At 38.2% G+C, this 16745-nt stretch overlaps 1 protein-coding gene across 2 annotated transcripts in view; it reads right to left on the minus strand.

Moving 5' to 3' along the window:
* The window catches only part of SWT1 (SWT1 RNA endoribonuclease homolog), a 39948-nt gene extending 23438 nt beyond the window's left edge, over nt 1-16510 (minus strand). Inside the window, exons 1-13 of one of the 2 annotated variants that reach the window (XM_050900889.1) lie at nt 16340-16509; nt 15365-15439; nt 11825-11883; nt 9501-10254; nt 8084-8149; nt 7900-7956; nt 7127-7256; nt 6890-6991; nt 5122-5310; nt 4463-4556; nt 3039-3175; nt 2052-2203; nt 646-784 (exon numbers count right to left, since the gene is read on the minus strand). In XM_050900889.1, coding sequence (XP_050756846.1) covers nt 646-784; nt 2052-2203; nt 3039-3175; nt 4463-4556; nt 5122-5310; nt 6890-6991; nt 7127-7256; nt 7900-7956; nt 8084-8149; nt 9501-10254; nt 11825-11883; nt 15365-15430 — 1945 coding nt within the window. In that variant the 5' untranslated portion in view covers nt 15431-15439; nt 16340-16509. Of the gene's footprint in view, nt 1-645; nt 785-2051; nt 2204-3038; nt 3176-4462; nt 4557-5121; nt 5311-6889; nt 6992-7126; nt 7257-7899; nt 7957-8083; nt 8150-9500; nt 10255-11824; nt 11884-15364; nt 15440-16339 lie in introns of both variants that reach the window. The other variant, XM_050900890.1, reaches the window with a different exon arrangement.
* Between the last annotated feature and the right edge of the window lie 235 nt (nt 16511-16745).

Raw genomic sequence — 16745 nt, forward strand, 5'->3', positions numbered from 1 at the left:
TTAAAAATAGTTCAGAGACTTTGGTGACCGTTACTATATATATTCACTAAAATGTTTTTCCCCTGTTTTTTGCAGGTACGTACTAATGTGTGAAATAAATTCTTACATGCCTGACAGCGTCCGTGCATTTGCTTTTACTGTCTTTTTATAAAAAGTAGACAAAAACCCAGCAGAATACTGAATTAAAAAAAAAAAAAAAGAAAGAAATAAGAAAGAAACATTTCAGAAATCATTTTCATTATTTTTGCAGGTGATATTTAGACCATCTGGGACCAGAGCCTGGACAGACTTGATCTTGACACAAGCTTTCTTTTTTTCTTTCCTTTTTTTTTTTTTTTAAATGTAATTCATAGCTCATCAATTTCAGTTCAATTCTGGCTTTAAGACTACAAAAACAGTGTTGGGATTTTGTCACCCATCCTGGGAATAAATTGTGGCTCAATACAAAAGTAGATAAGACTGTCCAAGGTATGGCTCCATTTGGATAATCTCAAATTGAAAAAAAAAAGCAGAAGAGGATGGAACACATTACTATTTAAACATACAGAGTACGTGCCTTTTCAAAGTATCTACTTCCGTAACTACCAAAACCAGAAGAGTGAGTTTTTTTACAAGTTTACAATTAACGTTCTCAGAGATTCTTACCCGTACAAAGATGTTTATAGAGACATTCAACGGTTGAAAGTAAACTCCTTGGCACAACATAACCAAAAACAGCCATCCAGTGTTTTTTATAACACTTCAGCAAGTTTGCTAATGTCCATGGTGGCTTCAGATACAGTATCTGAAAGATAGTATGTTATAAATTCAAAGGCTGATTTCAATATAGACATATTCTTACACATATCACAACTGCTCTATTCTTCAATAATGTTATGATTTGTGCTTGCTGAAGTGGAATTTCAATGATTCTTCAGAAATAAGGCTATATTCAGATTTAACAAGTTTATCTATTAAAAAAGATTTGATTCAGCAGCATCATGGGTTAAACAGTGATGCTCATGTAGAAGTGTTCAATGTACAATCACTTTCATGATTTTGGCTCCCCTTTCCTCAAACGCTCCAAATACTCTTGAGTTATCTCCTAAAGTGATTTAATGTGTTACTTGTGTACAAAAGCCAGATCAACAGTAGATATGCCTTTGATTTTCTAGTATTGTTAAAAAAGTAAAAATAAACACACTTTTCCTAGCTGTGACTATATATACGTGAAGTAATATATGCATATTGCAATAAAATTGAAATTTATTACTACAAAGTGAAACCAGAGTTTGAAAAGATGTTAACAGAAATCAATTAAGTTAATCGGAAGTGCCTAAAAGCTAATCAAAGCTCTATCTTGTGGCACAACAGTGATCCCATGGAAATGATTTTTTTTTTTTTGAAAGCCACAGAGGCTTATCGGCAATAAATTCTAATCCCTACCAGCTATAAAATGGAACCTAAACCAAAGCATGGATAATTTGAAAGTGCCTTGTACGAGAGTATTTATTTTCTGTTAACAATACTTTTGAAAGAGTGAGTGTTTGGAGGTTCTCGTTAACACTCTTGTAATTCTGTATCTGCATTGTAACCAATTTAGCTGTGAACAGTTTTATCCATGTGGTACCTAAAAACATCTGTTCTGATGGGGAAGAAGTGCCTGCAACAACAGTGCCTCAATATTATATAAAACGTATGAAATAATTTCTTGAAGGACATATTTACAATGCAGTGATTTAACCCTACTAGAAAAGTTGAAATAGAAATGTAATGCAACTAATAAAGAGAGTTCTGAAAATTCATACTGAACAGCCAGCACCTCTGTTACCATATTATTAAAAGACTATTAAAATACTGCACAGTCATTACTGGTCAAATAGAATAATCTTGTTATAAAATGAAATGGTAAAACTGAACACTGAACTGTTGACTGTCAGTGAACTATTATGTTAATGAACTAGATGACTTCGCTGTTTGGCTTAGCACAGGTACTAATATCATTAAAATACCCAAGGACATTTAAACCTCTTAATACTTGAAATATCAAGCAAAATGACATAAGAAACCACCTCCATCCATAGGTTTCCAAATGCAATTTTCATTTCAGTCTCCAAAATACAAGATAAAGCTTCTCCTAAGTTCTTTTCAAGGTCTGGAAGTATATTTGGGAATCGCGCAGTAAGACTAGCATCACCTCTTTCTCTTTTCTCGAATTCTGTATCTGTCGAATCAATGATAACAAAACGTACTTATTGCAACTGTTTCTATATCTAATTTATGTTGATAGCACACAAATAACTTGTCCCCATAAATAAAGACAGACTGCACTTTCTATTTATATTATAAAGCAGATGGACTACATCTAATTAGGTTTCGAGTATTTCTAGTTATACCCACTTGTACTGTGGGTATTTTTAATTATGAGCTACTAACCAAGATTAATTTCCCCAGAGCGTTATTAATTTGTGATCTTACTCTATATTTCTTTTTTCCTTAAATAACTTAGATTATATACAGCCAGTGGGGTTATCAGCAAGTACAAGAAGATCACTTCTTAATACTGTAAGCTGTATTTGTATCTTTGGAAAAATGAACAGGCAACCCAAGAATCAAGTTCTACTGTTTGGGATGCAGGTAAAGGTATTAGCATAACATGTAAGGAGGGATCTTAGCATTCTGAATTTTATAACTACTAAGAATAGGACCTAAACTGGCTCAACTGGAAACACCTCTTTTCAGTCCTAAAAAGTTCAGGACACCTTTTAAATGACTATAAACACAGGAAATTCATGCTGTGTTTTTTCTATAAAACAAAAATATGTCATATTTGAATTTCCTAGAACTCTATGAGACAGATGTTTTAATAAATGTTGCAAACTTTCAGAAAACCATTTACCTTTGAAAATAAAAAAATCTGCTCCAAACAAAAAGCATTCCTAAGGATTCAAAGCATATGAAAACTGAAGTTATAGTAGAAACTATTCTCCCTCTCCTACACTGATTATTACATGTCTCAAAAACCAGCATATGTATACAAACACATTAAACAAACTTACCACATTTTGACTGTTGCAGCTGAACGCAGTTCTGGTGCCTGTTTACGTTCAGATTCTGTAGAGCAGTAACCAAATCAGCTTTGCAGAATGCCTTGACCTCACTCACAATGGCTTTATTACATAAATTTTTATCATCCCTAGGAGAAGAGAATTAATTGTTGACATAAAACTGACATTACTGCATAGCAAGTAATAAAAGCAACACACTGAAAAAATTCTTTCATAAGCTTATTTTGTGAGCTTCATTATACACAAAGTTTTCTTTCTCAAGCAATTAGAAGCAGTTCAAAAAAGTTAAACCAGAGAATTAACTAAAGCATCTATTCTGAAAAAATTAGAAACATAGTGAAAAATGTTTCAGGCTCTAGGTTTGCTTTAAGAAAAAAACAGCTATAAATACTACAGCAATGATGCCTAGTTGCTATGATCTTAGAATCCAAACAAGGCAATAATTCTAAGACAGTAATATCTTATTCGATTGCTACAATAAATTCTCATTTTCGACACCCTTTTTTACTGTTCTACTGCTCAAATCATTGTCCTAGATGCCGCCCTGAGGCATACACTGCTCCAGCAGAACTACTATAAAGATGCAGTACAAAGTTGGATCCTAGTACTTTCTCAAAAATTCCCATTGCTTATATTGATAAAGATAAAGGGATTTTCAGATGAAAAGCACTTCTGAAGTCACCTCTTTTTCTTTACTCAGAGAAACCTAAAATCATTATCAATAGTCCTACCAATACTGTGACTGAAATAGTATTTTCAGCAGCAACCCAACCCACACATGTCAACTTAAATCAACTGATGCCTAGCATCTTAACCCCACTTACTGAAACTACGCAGCAAATGGTTCTAGCAAAGCAAGCTGTTTACAGTACCTGTCAAGGAATATTAGCCCTTTAAAAATGAGCTTCATGTGACTTGTATAATATTGAGAATCAATACTCACAAGTCAGCTGTTATCCTCACAAAACAAGAACAGAGGCAAACCTATTGCCATCTTCCCTCTTTCTAAGATTAACCCTTGACAATGGTTGTCATTGTTCCCAACCAGGTGAGCAGAAACAAAGTCTCTACCTGGATCTCAATCACTAATACAAATATTTTTTTCTATTTTGTAACTCCAGTAATATTATGAGAAATTGAAATAAAATCTGAGAAAGCTACGCCTTAAAAAGTTTTAGAATTGAATATTGAGTAAACTTAATTCTACTTCAGGCCTCAAGCACATGAAGGTGATTAAGTCTACAATCTTTGTGTTTTATTATATCCTTCTACTCTAGCTTTTAAGAGGGTGATTGCTCTTCAAAAAGCTTACTTCAGAAACAGCTCTTCATTTTAAGATATGATCTGAAAATAGTGTATTTGGCATGAGACTAACTTACACCTCATAAGAGACCTAAAACCACACAGGAACTCACGTGCAGAGTATGACAACAGCTTGAGGAAAGAGGTTCTGATACTGCAGACAACACTGTAAAACACGATCGTCATTGTTCTCGTCACTCAGGCCATCTGCAAATTTAGTTAAGACAGTGCTGACGTGTTCAGAAGTAACTCAACATAACAAATACTTCAGTGTAGTCATGGTACTGTTTTTAAATTTAATACTCCCCAAACAAGGACAGAGAAGTGTAATCTAAACACAAATCTGAACTTTGAATTCTTAGGTACTACTCCACTCAAAAAAGCTATGGTTGTGCCAGAAAATGTCAAGCGAGCCACACGTAAATTTGAGTATGTTAGATTTTGTGATGATCGAGTCAAAAGCAAAAGCGCACAACATACTCTTAGCTCATAGGTAAAAGCAACTAGATGAATTTTCATTAAGTAATCCCCCACTCACCAACAGATGTTGCTAAAAGCAAGAAACAATTGATAAAACAATAGTGAACAAAGCACTAATCTGAATAAGGTATTTGCATACTATAGCCTTGCATATGCTCTGAAGGCTGCTGTAAGCTATTAGCTAATTTTAATTAGCAAACTGCAGAGTGAAGACTGTATTAAACTCAAAATTTAGTGCTAAGGTTCACACTAGGATTAAGTACCCAAAACAAATTGATTGCACATATATTACATATTTTTTGAGAAGCAAGCTGCATGGATTGCCCCCACAATTTTGAATCTTGGTTTTTGAGACACATGTAGATGAACTGGACTGCAGGGATAGCTTTGTCCCGAACATGCTGCAACATTTTCCCCTTCTTCAAGTTGTCCAGCTCTTGTAGAACGACCCAGGGAATTATTAATGCAAGTCTGCCAACGCCTGGAAGGAAAAATAAAAACCACAACCAAAACACAAAGATATTTTGAAGAGCCACGAAAACGACTACAGATAACTTTTAATTCAAACATCATATTTATGTCAGTTCACACTTATCTTTTTTGCCAGTAGTTTTCATATTCCATGCTCAAGAGTATCTAGCATTAAAAAATGAACAACTGAAAAAGGCCAAGTTCCCTCTTTCTAATCGAACCTCAAACTGGCACTACATTGGTTATATGTAAAAACGACAGTATTAGGCAAACAAAAGGAAGACTCAATTTTAATCAACAGAATACTTTGACAACAGTGTGTAGCAATATTATAAAATATATTTGCAGGAATTACGATCTTGCCACACACTCACTGCAAGATGTTAAAGCAAGGTGACAGCAGCTGAAGTAACAGGCTGAAAATACCTAAATGACCACAACAGTTACTGTGCCAAAACAATCACCAAACAAAAGGAGCAATGGTTTGTGCTAATTGCCAACCACCATTCCTAAGCCAGGAACAGGAAGTACGGATAGTGGACCATGGTTTTATTTGTATGTAAGTATGGTCTGAACTTTAAAACTATTATACATGAAATACGTGGTAAATCAGAAATTTAATGACTGTTCTGTTGGTCCACCCATGACAAATACTTCAACTGTTTTCTTTCTCAGTCACATTATAAGAATACAATTCAAAAAAACCCACATTAATATCCATCTGCTTTGTAATAAATAGGTCAGGAATCAGTAACTTTCTGAGCATAATGGGTCTGGTGCAGGACCAGAAATTGGGAGCTGCAATATTCTAAAAAAGGCATCCCAGTGTACACAATGCAACACCATTCCTAATACGGGAAAGAGAAATACAGTCCGACACACTCTTGAAAGCTACTCAGGCCTTTACTAAAGTTATTTTCCAGGTGACCAGAACAAGTGTATTCATTAGCTGAAAGCATCAAAGCACCCTAAGCATTTTGATAGATTCCAAATATGTCTACCAACAACTGACACGGACAATCCTAATCCTGCTAACACTAAATCACTAACAGCTTCACAACATATTAAAGCCAAACATTAAAGTCAGGGTCTGCAATCTGAATTCCTGAGAAATTGCTCACACATTTTTTGAATTCTGTGACCTTTACCAAGACACAAATAAAGCACCGACTGACTGCTTATCAGATTTTAAATGTTTTTAGATTTCTAGAAAAAAAAAAATCCTAAAAAGAGAGTAGAAAACATCATTACCATTAGTAATGGATTAAATGCTTAAAAGTATGTTCTTACAATAGGTAAGACTTATTTACCTCTAAGAATTCATGCACATTCCTGGGAACATTGACCATGATTCTCTGTAAGTACGTAGCTACAAGCATAGTAGGTTCTACTTTCATAGCTGAACTTTCCTTAAAAGGCAGCCTATTTGGGTTCACAGAACCAGCCTCTTAAGTGTGAGCCTTCTGCCTCTATAGGAAACCTGCTGCCTTTTTAAGGAGCCCAGGTTTGTTTTAGTTCATGTAGCCTGAAGTTCTTACAACACCTGTTTTTTCTTAAAATGTCTTATTGATCACCATGTATTCACATACCTGGTATATCCTCAGATTTCAGGGATCTGACAAACTCAAGGTGACTAATCATTATATTTGTGTCAATCACCACTAATATGTTCAGACCAGAAGTAAAAGACTCTGGGGGACAAAAGAGAAAAAAAAAAAAACAAAACAGTTGTGAAAAAATCAGTTGTGTACTCTCTACTCAGACCACTAACTGACTGTAATAACTAGTTGCAATTAGATACCAAAGAACATCAAATCATGACATACCAGCAGAAATATTTAAATCCTGTTCTGGAAGATCTATTTCCATACTTGTAAGTTCTCCACAAGTCTGTACTACAGACAGCGCCATCCTCTTCTGAACACGAGCAACATGCAAATCTTCAACTATCTGCATCTACAATGAAAAAAATCTGCATGTATGAAATCAATTGTAAGTAATCACTTATGAATTGCTCCCAAAAAAGATACTTTCGCATTAATGCTGTTGTGTTAAAACTGACTAAAAATGAAGCATGAAAAATTTTAAGTCGGTACAGCAAATGTAAAGCCATGAGAACCTTCTGCACATCCTCCACTATAAGAAGTCCACAAAAGACATCCAAAATACAGCCTAGAAGGAAGATTTGTTTATGACCTTTCTACCTGGTACCCAAAAACTTTGTTCCATTTTTTGCTACATAGACTGCAAGTTTCCTGACAGCTTTTTCCTAAAAAAAAAAATAAAAACCCCTCTCTCTTCCAACTTGAAATTTAGAGGATGGAAAATGAGATAGCTAGAGTATGTAAGCAACTACGAACGTCCCCTACATTTCAAAGAATAACAGAAAGGCAATCTTTCTATCTCAGAAAGTTCTCGATTAGCAGTACTTTAGCAAGTTTGTTTAGTATTTGAAAAAAATGCTCCACGATTTTTGAAGTGTAGATCATAAGCCAAAAATGCAAAATATTGGGAAAGGTCATGGAATTGTCCAGCTACACAACCTCGGTGCCGTGAGTTTTAATACAACTTACAAGTGTTAAATTAAAGCATTACTAACCTCTTGGTCTGTTTCTTGGTTCTGACTGTCTTGAAGGGGTGGAAAGACTTCAAAGCTCTGTAGGAAGAATTTAAAAAACCATACCAACAACACAAAACATCAAGGAAGACTGAGGAACAAGTGATCCCCATGTCAAGAGTTTCAGAATATAGCTCTTTAGTGTTAAAACAAGTATGTCACTAACCTTTTGGACAGACTTTATGTCCTCACCTTCTTGGTAGGAGTCAGACGTGCACGGGAGCTCAAAATTCTAGAAACAAGTAGGAACAGAAGTAGAACACAAACTTTTAGAGTGCTTTTTAGAGAACACTGAATATTCCCAAGTGAATTGAATACGTAACATAAAACATATTTTTGATATCCATGATGAAGCATCTACAGTATCATTTCAAAAGGGCTTAGAAGGATGGCTTTCTCTTAAAATAAACATAGCAGTTTACACAGTAAGCCTGTTTTTCCAATCTCTTGTGGGTTTGCGACTATGTTATTCTTGCTCTGGGCTTCCCAGTACAAGACATACATGAATTTAATGGAGTGCATTGAGCAAAGGGTCACTAAGATGATTAAAGGACTGGGCCATGTCATACAAGAGGCTGAAAGAGTCGGGACTGTTTGGCCTGAAGAAGAGAAGGGGGAGTCTTATCAATGTTTATAAATATCTGATGGGAGGGTATAACCAAGATGGAACCAGACTCTTAGCAGTGCCCAGTGCCAAGACAAGAGGCAATGGGCACAAACTGAAACACAGCAAATTCCATCTGAGCATTAAAACCCCCACTTTTTTACAGTGAAGGTGCTTGAACAGACTGCCCAGAGAGGTTGTGGAGTCTCTGTTCTTAGAGATATAAAAACCTGACTGGACCTAGTCCTGGGCAACCTACTCTAGCTGACCCTGCTTGAGCAAGGGGGCTGGACTAGACGATCTCCAGAGGTGCCTTCCAACCTCAACAATTCTGTATGTAATTACTATCTTTGCATACACACAAAATGATCGCGCTACCGTAACGTGAACTGAAATCTCCAAAAACACTGGGCATATTAAACGAGAACAACAAAGTAAGCACGCTCAAGAGAAAGTTGAGGTGCAGAGCCAAACACAAGCTAGAGCTCAGAAACACACTGATCACAGCCAAACGTGAAGTTCTGCAGGAAACGTACAAATTTAGTCCTAGATCTACAACAAGTTCTCCTGGCATCACTTTGCCAGCAATGAGCACCTGTTTGGCAGGCAAGTTTTCATTGGTTCAGTTTATTCATTCAAAAAATGATATAACCATGTCAGCTCAAAAAAAATTCTGCTGACTTATACCTAAATTGAAGTATTCCACAGCCCCAGCAGCAAAGTGAAGCTATGAAAGCATATGTGCAGACACAGTCCTAATACGCAAGACCTTTATTCTTCTAGTTTGTTTAACCATTGAGCAGAGCAGAGCAACATTTTAACGTGGTATACATCAGGACCAGAAAAATCCATCCAGTTAGCGATGAGATCCTGTTTCAAATCTGTAAGGAGACAGTCTGCTTATATAAAAACTGCCTGCCATTCAGAAACTAGCCTGAAACATCTACCTCCATAATACAAAGAATTGGGTTCTCATTACCTGCTTAAAACATAACGCTGTGGCTTCAAAGTCCCCCTCTTCAGTCCCTGAATTACCAGTAGCTTGATCAGAACCAGCATCCTGTTTTTTCTGTTTACAAGAGTCCCATCGTTGTGGTGTTTCAGTTGAATAATGTGATGCTGTATGTTTATTCACATGCCGTGTTTTCTTAGAAAACTCCTTATATTCTTCTTCATACTCTTCTTCCCAAGTCCTAGATAATGTATTTGGCTTCTTAGTGCAAGGCCTATCATCACGCACAGTCCCTGTAGAGTTGTCAGATGGCTTTTTTGGAATTCCAACATCTTCACTCTGTTTTTTTGATCCATTTGCCTTTTTACATGGTACATGTGAATCGTACACAGATGACTTAAATTTTTCCAACATAGTTTGTTCCGCTTTTAACTTTAGTTTGCAGAGTTCAACTTTCTCTCTCTTTTTCTTCAGTGCCTTGTCCCTCTGAACTGCAAAGCTATGCCAGACTCTTCTTCCTTCTGTTCCATCAAAACGACTTTTGTTGTAACTTTCCCTGCTAGTAGTCACTACATCAGGAGTGCGTGTACTTTTTCCATGTTTAATTTCTTTGGCTTTAAATTGGATAACTATTCTCTTTTGTTTTTCAGTTTGGATTAGAGAATTGTCTGTGGTTTTGCTTCTATTTGGAGATTTTCCTTGGGATCTTCCATCAGTGCCATGAGAAATATTAGAACTTTGGTCTCGCTTCTTCTCTTGCCCATCTTTCTCTATTTTGAATCTTTCAAAACATTATGAAAAAAGTAATGTAATTTAGCTGAGTTAATGTAAAAGAACAAAACAAACAAACAAAAAGCCTGCATTGATTTAGGCAGCTACAGCTAAGTATTTATGAGCACCAGTTGGGTATGTTCTTAAATATGAACTTGCAGGAACATCTGTCCTTTAACATAGTTTGACACAGCATTTTTAGTATTTACATTTTTCCTAGCTGTACAGCTATTTTAGCTTACAAAATTGAGAAAAAGCTTTTTCTGCATTCATTATCTGTTGGTTTGAGACATGCCCTACAAAGTCTAGTTTCATCTTATCACACAGATAAGTTTTAACAGTAGTTTAATGATATATGAGGCGTGTCACCCTAAAATTCAAGTGTGAAGCAGTTCAGCGCCAAACACTGCACAGCTTTCAAACAGTGCAGGATAAACAGACTGGAGAACTTGGAAAAGGAATGATTGATGGGAATATAGTAACATTCTACAGAAATCATGAATGACTTGAAAACTGAATAGGAAACTTTCTTATAAGAGCAGAGAAAATACTCAATAAATTTACCATACACTAAGTTTAAAATATCCAAAGAAAGTTTCTACCCTACTCTATTATAGTGTTGTCAAAAATGTTGGGGAGGTAAAGGCCATTTGACAAACTCATGTAGGACAGGTAACTTAAATGCCCTGATTGGCATCCAACTTCTGACTTAGGAGACCCCTAACTGGTTCTTAGAAGCTGGGAGGGTGTACAAGAGGAAAAATCATTTTGTACTTGTCTCGTTTCACATACTCCTTCCTGTGCAAGTCCTACTGGCCACTGTCAGGGATGGGGTACTGGACTGGACAGAGTTTTGGCACAAACACAGTTACTGTTTTATGGTTATATCATAACTATATTAACAAACAGTGCTTAACAGCATGTATACATGCAGCCAAATATCCTACGACTTACAACTCCAATCTAATAGAGAAACTGCAAAGATTTAGAAACAATCCAAAGCTTTTCCATCTCGGGATTCATGAGAACATTCTCACTTTATATGAAGTAGTTTTCAAACACTCTTTACATTTGCTACACTCAAGGCGAAAGACTGCTTTCTTTGCATTCGAATCAATTACTTCAAGCATCAGGAGAAATCAATGATTTCAGGACTACAGGAATCTATTAAAAGTACTAAGTTCACTGCAGAACTATCCTCCAGACTTCACTGGAGCCTTTTTTTGCTAGCAAAACGTGTAATATGCAATACAGACCAACAAGGTAGTGCTCAAAACACCACCAACAAAAAGATCTTTTTATGACAGCAGTGTTGGAAGCATAATTCCTACCTTATTTGAAGTGTACTAGCATACATTAGAGTTAAAAAAAAATAATTCTGAACCCTGTCTTCTCAACTATCTCAAACTGTCCAGCTTAGACAGAATCCACTCATTAATGCAATGCCAACACTTCATCAGTTAAAATACATAGTTTATTTGGTGAACAAGTCGAACAAAATTCTTAAATTCAGTATTAAAAAAAGTCTGTGATTGTTTTATTTTTAAGTAGTTCCATTTAATGACAGAGCAAGAATTTACCTCTGAAATTCTGTCTCTCCTTTCATAGTATGGTTATAAGATCTTGTGTCTTCAGAGTTCTGAAAGAAAGAAAAAACCCAAGGGCTTATAGAGGAAACTACAGTTAAAAAAAAGCCTTCATAACATGGAACAAGCTATTATTTCACACTAGATTCACTATGATTTTGAATAAGTTAACCTTGAAAAAGGCAGCCACATACCTTGCTATAATTTAGTATTTAGATTTTGTTGTATTTAAGAACAACACAAGGGGAAAAACTGAATGCAGCGCACAGTCCTGGGTTATAAATAGAGAAAGCTCAACTAATCAAACACACTTAGGATTCATGTGTTTCATATACTTTACAAGTATATCAGTATGTAAAATATACATTTTTGTATATTTATAAAAATTCTTAGGGAAAAGAAAGTTACCTGAAGACTGCTTCCAGCTACCCCCAGGTAAGGCCAAAGAGAGGATATTGCTATGGGAGGTTTTTGTGCAGAAGAGATGTGTTATTAATTCTCATCAGATTTACTAATTAGGTGGAACAGTGTGAAACTGCAGTTACATAGGCCTGGTTAAGAGTAAAGATAGTCCCCAAACAAATAACTTGAACAGTCCTTGTTTAGAAAGCAGTTATAGCACTGCTTGGCATATCTATATTGCCAGCTGCGTCGCATTCATGTTGCGGAATAACTGGAAGACAACTTTGATCAGGTCAGAACAGAAAGCAGTTTATTATTGCAGCTATGGGAGAGAACAGAGAGCAGCAAAATGACAGACTCTGCTGCTATGAACTCTGCCCAATAAGGCAGTTAATTTTTATACACCTTTGGGTTATATGACTCAGTTCTCCCAAAACTACAGCAGAGTGTAGGAAATGGCAACAGAGAACAGTAACATATGGATTACTTCAGATAAGGAAGCTCCAGACAGTATATCCTTTTACAAATAATTCCCTCCTTCAATAATTGGGTCATGCTGACCCAGTGAGGCCATTAGGTCACTGCTGCAGAGATTCTCCTAACCAGAGAGGCCTGCAAAGGCCTATGAGGCCTTAGCTATTTTACTTCCACATTAGAAAGCACTTCATTAAAAAATAAAAGGGTTGCAGAAACCAGTGGAGTCCTAATGAAGTAAGGAAATTTTGAGAACTTCTGCCTGTGGTTGGTTCTGGAGTTGTAACAGCAGCAAAACCAATGAAATCGTAACTTAGGAGGCTGTTAAAGGCTGCTGCCACTGAGAATCATATTAATGCAACTTGCTGCAGGAAGACCTGTTCAACTCACATGATTATAATCAAATAGGAATCGAAGTGTTTTACTGGTTTATTAACCACTCAATTTAACCACTCAATTAACTGGCAATCAGTGAACTACACACTCAGGATCAATACTAGCAATACAACAGAAAAACTATAATAATAGACAATTGCAAAATGATACCAGATCAGACGACTTTGGTATCAGAAAGGTTTAATCTCACACACCTACATGATACACTTTGGCACACACACACTCATGCCGCTGAAGACGTGGGTGCTCCAGTTGTGTGTGCAGCCATACCACTTCCTACAACCTGCTAATGCACATGCTGGTGAGAAAGGCCCCCCACGAGGTCATGTACACAGCCCCAAGGTGTGGGACCCTACGGGATGTCCCCCCTGTACTGTCACTCCACCAGCTGGAATGCAGGCTACTGACAGCGTCTGGCAGTGAAGATGCTCCATCCAGGTAGGTGGAGGTCATGATGCTGGTGGGACAACTTCTGGCAGTAGCAAGCCCAGTTTGACTGCTGCTCAGTTACCACTTTCCTCTCTTCAAGGCCTATTCCCCCAGAACCATGAGTTTTCATGATGTTTTTAGTATTTCTTTTCAATCTAGCTCCTTCTTTTCTCAAAAGTCTCTTGATAATTCCCTGATTTTCCACTTAATTTAGCCATCTTAAGCAGACTTTCTTACTATTACTTTCCTCTTAGCATTATCAGTTTGGGGTAAATATCCTCTTGGAGCAGACTGGTTTAGGTGTTCTATTTACAATCCCATGGCTATCATATCACCTGGTGCTACCCAGGACATCTTACCCAGAGGCAGCTGTGCAGACTCCTCCAGACTGCTCTGTGTAAAGCTGTTCTAATTTATACTGCGACAAATGTCCTTTCACTCATACTTACGGAATTATATGCCAAACCGCTAAAAGCCAACAGGCATAAAGTTTTCTGTAACCTGTGGTCATGCTTACACCACACCAAAAAACTCCTAAAGCTCCCACACAATCACGCCTAAATATGACTCTACTTAAATGGCTTACTCTCACCTGTAAGAGCTGAAGATACCTCTTATCCATAGTGTGATCACACTAAAGAAACACTTGCTTCTAATCAGAGGTTTCCTTATCTTTTTGCTATTATTAGTTTGGGTTCTCACTGTTGCTTGTGTTGGTCAATGTCTGCATATAGCAATATTTAATGCTGTCTCAAACAGACTCATGCAACAGTTAAAACTCTGTATTCTTCAAACTGGTATAGGGATTAGCAATGGCAATACAGCTATAGTATGAGGTTTTAAGCCAAGTTTTTACCCTTTGTATTACAGAAGTAAAAAAACCCACCACCTTAGGATAAGTCAATGTTAAAAGACAAACTGAATAATAATAAGGAATTCAGGAGAAAAAATAGTTACAAATATTTGGCTTTGAACAACATTTTCTACATGAGCAAAAGGCTTCTAACATGTATAACTCAGTTTACAAGGCCATATCACGCTTACTTATAAACACTTCCAAACATTTTTTGAGACATTTATGATAAGACAGGTAAAAGCTCTTTTATTTCGTATATAGCTTACAAAATGCAAGGGAAAAAAATCTAGCAAACTTAAGTGTAGATTTATTAAATTACTGATTTCTTGGATATGTATTACACTACTGGCAGGCAATAACTTCGCAGAAGGGCATACAAACGATAAAAAAGAATGGGAAGCTACATACAAGTGTGACCAGAAAGACTATCATCCTTGTAACACCTGCATTTTGCAAGCAATTCAGTGAAAGCTTACTCACTAGATACCAGATGTACCAGAGTACATCTGGTACCAGAGTACTGGTACTAGATGTAGCAGAGTATACTAAGAATTTTGGTCATTGATTTATGTCTTTGTGGTTAAAAGGAAATATTTAAGAGTTGCTTGCTAAAATGCTGCCAAGTACAATTTGTGATTAATCAGAAAATTAAGATATATGATCCAAGATAAAGAACAATCCAGGAAAACAGTAATGGTTTCGGTAACAGTTTTAAGCTCAACTTTCCTCAACCAGGAAGACATACTAAAATAAAAAAAAAATCTCTTATTTTCTGATACCCACACTACTCATAGCCTCCGGAGAAAAACATAAGCTAGTTATCTGACGAATTCAACCCTCCTGCTATTCTTAATGACCCCACCTTTAAATTTGATTCATCCTTCTATCACAAGACTGCTAAACAATTCATGTTTTTCTCTTGAATGTGGGGGTTTGAATTAAAATAATGATAACAGTAATAATACAGCTGTTCCTACTTTGTCATCCTGGCCATCCAAACAGTCTTCCTTTCCAGTTAATTTCTTCAGTTTCTTTTTAGACATCTTCAAATCCTAAGGAAAACAGCGTTGCCATTATTATTTATTTCAAGTTTTTATTTCCAGCTGGTATAAAAAATAAATTTTAACAGCATAGAGAAAAAATACTGTAATACGCTTCTCTTGTCTTCTCGTTACATAGCCACGGCAGATTTCAACAGGGTTAATTATTCACATCTCACTAGGAGAACTTCACAGAAAAAAAGATGGCAATTATTTTACCATCTGCTCCAGAGACACGTATTTTGTACCAGCAAACATACCAGACTAATAGAGACAAACATCCTTTAACATTTAGTCATACAACCGCCAAGTTTTAAAGCAGTTCCAACTATATAGTTGGAGTTCCATCTCGCCTTAGCCAGCCTCCCCCCCGCCCCGGGGCGGAGGTAATATCATGACATCTCGCAACAGCTACACCTCCCTCTACACAAACTAGTCCTGCGAGCCTGCCCCGAACAAGAAGAGGTTTAAGAGGGCTGTAAGAAAGCTTCACCAGAAGCTCCCAAAGCTCTAGAGGTGAATTCCTAGAGTACAGGTCAACTGCCTAAACAGGTAAGCCACAGAAGTCGCTCAGCCATAAAGCAGGGAAGACTCAATAAACACACGGCTCTTTAAGACAGCCTTCAACATGGGCGGGTTGAAGCGACCGAAGGAAGAGGAGCTGCCGCTCCGCCACGACCAAAGGGGCGGCAGCCTCCTGCCCCCAACCCCACGCGTGAAGAAAGGGCAAATACAGGGCGAGCCCCCGGGGCCCTTCGGAGCACAAGCCGGCCGGCCTTCCCCCACCCCACCCGGCAGCTGCCGGCACACTCCCTCCCTCCCTCCCTCCCTTCCCTTCCGCTCCCTCCTTCGCCTCCCCGGCAGCAGGGCACAGGGGCGGCCCCGCCTCACAGCCAGCCAGCTCGGACGCACCCTCCCGTCGACGTTGAAGCTCGAGGCGGGCAACGGCTCCGCGCCCCGCCGCCCCGGGCGGCCTCAGGAACGGACGGTCCTGGCGGAGGGGCCTCCGGGGTACCCCGAGCAGCGGCCCCGCTCTCGGGTCAGGGGCTTCCCCGTCAGGCAGAGCCCACCGCGCTGCTCGCCTCCGGCAGCTGCCGCTGCCCCGGCCCCTCCCCGCCGCGGGGCGCGCTGGGCAAGGCCCGGGGGCCCGGGAGCTGGAGCCCCGAGGCGCTCTGGGAAATGTAGGCGGTGCCGGCCCGCCTCCTCTCCCGCCGTACGTGCCGGGCCGCCACCGCCGTGCCTCCCCGCCCGCCTCCCTCCCGGAGAAGAGGCGTGTGGGTACGGCGGCGCGTCCCTCTGCCTCGACTCGCCTCCCTTC

Source organism: Gymnogyps californianus, chromosome 8 (genome assembly GCF_018139145.2).
Source record: "Gymnogyps californianus isolate 813 chromosome 8, ASM1813914v2, whole genome shotgun sequence".
In the NCBI taxonomy this organism is placed as follows: Eukaryota; Metazoa; Chordata; class Aves; order Accipitriformes; family Cathartidae; genus Gymnogyps; species Gymnogyps californianus.